General features: G+C 39.1%; 2 protein-coding genes across 10 annotated transcripts in view; one reads left to right on the forward strand and one right to left on the reverse strand.

Moving 5' to 3' along the window:
- septin6 (septin 6) overlaps nt 1-1,841 on the reverse strand; it is a 33,620-nt gene extending 31,779 nt beyond the window's left edge. For all 8 annotated transcript variants that reach the window (XR_004333815.1, XR_004333816.1, XM_032527875.1 and 5 more), the window contains exons 1-2: nt 1,812-1,841; nt 53-167 (exon numbers count right to left, since the gene is read on the reverse strand). Coding sequence is in view for 6 of the 8 variants with exons in the window: in XM_032527875.1 (XP_032383766.1) it covers nt 53-167; nt 1,812-1,841 (145 nt within the window). In the remaining 2 variants the exon portion in view is untranslated. The remainder of the gene's footprint in view (nt 1-52; nt 168-1,811) is intronic.
- Nucleotides 1,842-3,118: 1,277 nt separating this feature from the next.
- pttg1 (PTTG1 regulator of sister chromatid separation, securin) overlaps nt 3,119-5,823 on the forward strand; it is a 3,758-nt gene continuing 1,053 nt past the window's right edge. Inside the window, exons 1-4 of one of the 2 annotated variants that reach the window (XM_032527915.1) lie at nt 3,119-3,311; nt 5,016-5,108; nt 5,213-5,349; nt 5,439-5,526. In XM_032527915.1, coding sequence (XP_032383806.1) covers nt 5,021-5,108; nt 5,213-5,349; nt 5,439-5,526 — 313 coding nt within the window. In that variant the 5' untranslated portion in view covers nt 3,119-3,311; nt 5,016-5,020. Of the gene's footprint in view, nt 3,441-5,015; nt 5,109-5,212; nt 5,350-5,438; nt 5,527-5,823 lie in introns of both variants that reach the window. The other variant, XM_032527916.1, reaches the window with a different exon arrangement.

A 5,823-nucleotide genomic window follows, 5' to 3' on the forward strand; every position in this document is an offset into this window, starting at 1 on the left:
AGAGAGAGAGAGAGAGAGAGAGAGAGAGCATTTTCATGCATGACATACTCACCAACACAGAGGATGTTGAAGCAGAATCCGTGGTTGACAGACTTGTTGACCAGCTGGTCAGGCATGCTGTCGAAGCCGACATGGCCTGCCAGAGGGACAGCACGAGCACCTTCACCCTAAAAACACAAGACATAAACATAAAACATCTGGAAAATAACTATCAAACTGAACACCATATGCATTGATATGCCTTATTAAGGCACTTTGCTCTCACGCCTGTGAACACCCAGAGGTTTCTATCTTACACTATAATTACTACATCTGAATGATTGTGGTCATTAGGTGAATAATCATGACATTTCCAAATTACACTTGAATTAACAAACGTCCCACCATCTTTGGTCATGTTAGTCTTTGAGACTGACTCCAGAGCATGCTTCAGAGGTGCACTGTTGCTCACTTCCTGTTTCCTGAGCTATAACTTTCTTCCCACAGACGAGACAGTTGCAAACCACAATGTACATATATGGAAAGGTATGGTGTTCTTCATATCAAGATAATTAAAACAACAAAGAGCTTTGACAAGAAATATAAAAGTTTAAAGCGGATAGTTTAGAAATGACAATAATGACCAAAAAGCAGTTCATTTAAAATAGCCAGCATGGGGTTTCTGTGGTGTCACTTTGACTTTTTGGCCGGTTGTGCTTCCCTGTACTGTATTTTTACATTGTTTGTACACAGTCCATCTCTGGACAAGAGTGACACAAAACACCAATGTGTAAAAGCACTGGTGTTACATGTGTGTGGGTGCTTGTTGCCGTGTGTGAGTATCCCTATCTCTGCAAATCTCGTTTCTGCAGCCCACGTCTACAATATGAGGTGCAGCAAAGAATTTAGATTATATGGCGAAGCAAGAGCTCTCAACCAGCTAAACCTCAGCCAACCAGCCATTATGTGGCTTAACATAACACAGTGCTACTTTCCAATGTGGCTGTGAGAGGAAAACATTCAGTCAATTTAAAATAACTGGACAGTTGTGGATTATTTGGATAGTTGAAATTGGGTTTTCACCAGCTGTGGGAGTATTTAGAAAAGTGGGGGTAATGTGAGTGGACAAACAGCATTTCCTCTTCAGCTGCAAGTGCAACATTCCTGAAACCATTCCTGCTTTTGAAGACACTCACAGCCAAGGTCCACACAGCGGGTTTTCATTCAGTGAGCCGCAAAGGGATATCAAACTGCAAAACCTTGCTATTCTGAGCACTCTTTCTGGGTGTAGTTGCTTCCTTTACCAGCTCGAACAAAAACCAGGCAAACTTTACACACGCTTGTCAAATTGCAGGGCCTAAATGTCTCCAACCGGCTAGAATCGGTTGTGTCCATATTTGCTATGAACATTAGACAACGCCCGACTAAAAGTTAACGGGATTTACATGAAACAACATAACGGAAATGAGCACCGTGGCTGTGCTGAAATGGGGGCGTTCAGAATGAATGGCCTACCGATGGCTCTATTATCGGTTTATCGTGAGCTAATGCACAGTATTTAAAATATTTCATACCACAAAGCCGCATTTCGTTTGAAAGGTAGTTTCAGCTAGCAATATCAGCACACGAAATCTGCAGGCGTTAGCTTACAAATATGAAAATACTGAAATTAAGATGTTTACAGAAAGCTACGACGGAGCAGCCCTGGGCCTGACTTACTTACGTAGCTAACGCTAAAATGATATAGTTGCCATCAATGCAAATTGCAAATACATTTCAAAAGGTATGTGTCGATAGTGACAATGGCACCCAGAGTAAAATAGGCTACTCACCGCTTGCCTTGCTATCTCGGTTGACGCCATGGTAGCTGCTAACTGGAGGACGAAACCTCTGCTGCTCTCTCTGGTTTGCAAAGGAAGCTGCACTGTGGAAGTAACGCCGGAATGTACCACTGTTTAACGGGCAATTTTCCGATTGTTCGATGCTGTTATAACTGGCCGATTTTATAACTGGCCATATTTCGTGAAAACTATGAAACTGTTCTGGTCGTTTAGCAGTGTGCAGCATAAATAGAATAAATCTTATTCTCTCCGGAGACAAAGCTTCAGTTGTAAAATAGTGTGTGTGTGTGTGTGTGTGTGTGTGTGTGTGTGTGTGTGTGTGTGTGTAGTGTTGTGTGGTGTGTGTGTGGCGTGTGCGTGTGTGCGTTTGTGTGCAGTCATGGATGTATTAAAGAACTGTGTGAAAACTGTTATACTTTTTTTCCTGGAAATGTTACGCCAGACACCAAGCTGGTAATACTGCAAATATTTAAAATATATACATTTCAATACTTTAATCAGTGGGCCATATACCATTGTACCTTCTTCGGCGATATATAGCGATAGATGACTTAACATTTATTTAAATAAAAATCTTCGAATTCATTGTCAACACGTTATGCATTCCGGCTCTTCAAAAGAATTCTGATTCGAAATGAGCGCTACCCACTGAGCTCCCCCACATGATGCCTTCATGGTGTCGTCCAGTATAAATGGAAGTGAACCACAGTCATTGAACGTTGCAAAAGGAGATTCAGCAGCAAGTGGCAAGAAACAATGAACGCAACAAAATATGACTTCAAAATATTAGGTCCAGCCATCATACAGCACAGATGCAATTTAGTTATGTATGATCATAGACTGTATACGATGCAGCCACAAAGACACATAGGATGTGTTTTTACAGATAAGGAAGTTAATCTATTCGTTCGTCGTAACGTTAGATCATACTTCGGTCGTTCCTACAAATTATTTTAAGAAAAGCCCATTTGAGGCTGCATTCATGTGATGTCAAAATAATCGAGTAAACGAGTACTAGATTGGGAAAAAATATATGTTTTGCTCAAATGTAATTTGCAATAGGGTATTAGGTTGTATATTGTAACCATAGACAATAGACAATATTAGCGGTCTATGGTTGTAACCTTAGTTGCTAAACACAGTGACACAAAGTTATTTATTAGCATTAACCCTGATAACATTTTTGTGGTTTATATATATATATATATATATATATATATATATATATATATATATATATATATATATTATATACTATATTATCGGCCTATATATAAAAATCACTAGCAGCAGAAGGACGAATTCCCAACTCGGGACCGGGAACAATCCGGGGAGCACTAAATGCAGCATACATCATCTGCTACGGCAACAGCCAATAGGACGTAGGCAGTGAATTTAAAAAGGACCGGTGTCGCCACCCCATTTTCAGACAATAACAACTTTCTTGTTTGAGAGCAGAGCAGTCAACGGCGTTTAGCACAGCTGCTCGAGGTAACGTTGACGACAACACCGGTGTATCAAAGTTACTGTTGCATTTATCCGCGCTCTTAGCTAATACCATGACTGTAAAGGCTCATGTACCTTAAATACGTTTTATAAACTAGCGAAGACGTGACTAAGGTAGGCTAGCTAGCTTAACGTTAGCTTTTTTTTCGGCAAGATTTGGCATTTGTATCCTTAGCTCTGCTTCAGCACACCAACAATGTATTAACTTAACTTAGCGTTAATTAAGCTAACGTTAAGTCAATCACCGTTAACATTATTTGGCTGTCAAATGGCAGTAGGTTGGCTGGTTGTGGTTAAGGTTGGCTTTTTGAAACTTTAACGTTAAATATAACGAAACTGACGTTAACGTTAGCAGCAGAGACGTAGCTATGATTAGCAATATGATCAACGAACGTTTTTTTTTTTTTTTTGTGTGTGCAAAAGTTACCCAGGTTTTGTGGAAGGTTAACTTGTCTTTACCTCGTTGCCATGGCAAGCCAAAATCAAACAAACGTTATTTTTTAAAGTTATGTTTTTGTTGAGTGGCCACTAGACAGCAGAGTGTAGTGAATGTGCTAACGTTGAACTCAAAACTGAGGATAAAGTCAGCCAGCTTGTCTTTCGGCAGAAGATCCGTGTCATTCATTATCGGTAGCCACAGCTACGAAGTGCTGTAACACTTCCAGATTGGATATTAATTGCACTTTACTTTAAATGTGTAGTGTCAGATGCTGAACACAGGCTGGCTAATGTTACCTGCCATATTGGCTATTGGAACGCAAGAATCTTTAGATTCTAACTATATTTATTTTCTGATCCAGATAAAAAAAAACATGCCAGAACTCTGCATTGAGTGTCTTTGGAGCATAATAACACGGAAGTACGCGTGCTCCTAAAACATAAGTGGATGTAGTTTGTTGGCACAGTTGTTATAACTGAGCTATGTGTTGATGGAGACCGTGACAGGTTAAAAGCTAGTAAGTAGCTAGAGCTTGATTGTCAAAATATGTCTAAAGTCTAAAATGAACATTAACACATTTTGGAATGCAACCAATGATTATTTGAATGTGTCTATAAAAGACGAAAAGTCAATCAAAGCCCCGTGATACCTTGTAGTTACTTGTACAACTGTACAAAACTAATAACTATAGCCATTGACTATGAAAATAGTTGTGATTGATGCTGATTAAATGATTACATAAAAACCTTAAAGGGATAGTTGCCCAGTGTTGGAGATATGGGCTGTAAAGATGGCTTTCAAATATAATTCAACTAGATGGCACTTGGCTTGTGATGCTCAAAGCACCAACAAAAAATATGCATTTGAAATGGCAATGTCTCTTTCCAGAAATCATGACCAGGTTACTAAAGATAATCCAGACCTTTTGTGTACTATTTCCAACTAGTTCCATGATATTTGACAGAAAGCATATATCTCTATGGCAGATATATCAAACAATGGGCATCTCACACCAAAAAAATTTAAATTGATAAAATATTATTGCGACTTTTTTAATTTATTTTTTTTCAGATGAACTGTTTCTTTTTAAGGATTGCTTGGTTCCATTTAAGTGTCCCATGAGCCTGCGTACACAATACCAGGGCCCTGTGAATATGTCTGTGCTCTTTTTGCTATGTCTGCCACAGAAAGGTCTCTTCCATGATAAGTTCTAAGGCGTTTCGGTAGCTAATATCGAATTTTGTTTACAGATACAATGGCCAACATAATCTTTGCAGAGCGGGAAAATGCATGTCTTTATCCACCTACTCTGAAGATGCGACAGCGGCTTCAGTCTGCTCCAGGTATGGAAATGCCAACCTAGTTCAGAGATTTTTTTGCTATTGCATTAATATTGTTACATGTGGAAATGTAAATTATTCTTTGCTTCCCCCCCCACACACACCAGAGAAACTGTCATCTCCTATGACTGCCAATAACTTGCACACTCCTCTGCCATCTGGTCGTAAGGCTTTTGGTGCTGTCAACAAAAAAATTGTAACCCCTGCCGTCAACACACAAGAGAAGAAACTCTTAAAGCCACAGGTTGGAATGACCATAAGAGTTAAAAAATAAATAATGCCGAGCTATACTAACATATTTGCTCTATAGCTGTAATATTTTGTTCCCTACAGGAAACAAAAGTCAAACAGGCTTCAGACCAAAACTCCAAAGGGGAGGAATATCCAGAAATTGAAAAGTTCATCCCTTATGACCCACTAGGTAATGATGATGCCTTTTTACGAGTGATTCTGGTGCTACCAAAGAAGTTTCTATTAAAAAATGTTTACAGTAATGCAGTTTATAAAGTAACAGAAAAAAACACATCAGCACATTTCAGGTATGGGCTGTAGTTATAAAATGCTGCTCCATCAAAAATGATATTTCTGTGTAAATCCCACTGCAGCATCTTAATGGTTTTATGCCCATCAAGGCTCATCTACAGAACAGAACTTGCACATACCAATCATGTTAATAACTCAATGTGTATAAGGTTCATTCACCCATTATATAGCTTTT

This window comes from Etheostoma spectabile, chromosome 10, assembly GCF_008692095.1.
Source record: "Etheostoma spectabile isolate EspeVRDwgs_2016 chromosome 10, UIUC_Espe_1.0, whole genome shotgun sequence".
Taxonomy (NCBI): Eukaryota; Metazoa; Chordata; class Actinopteri; order Perciformes; family Percidae; genus Etheostoma; species Etheostoma spectabile.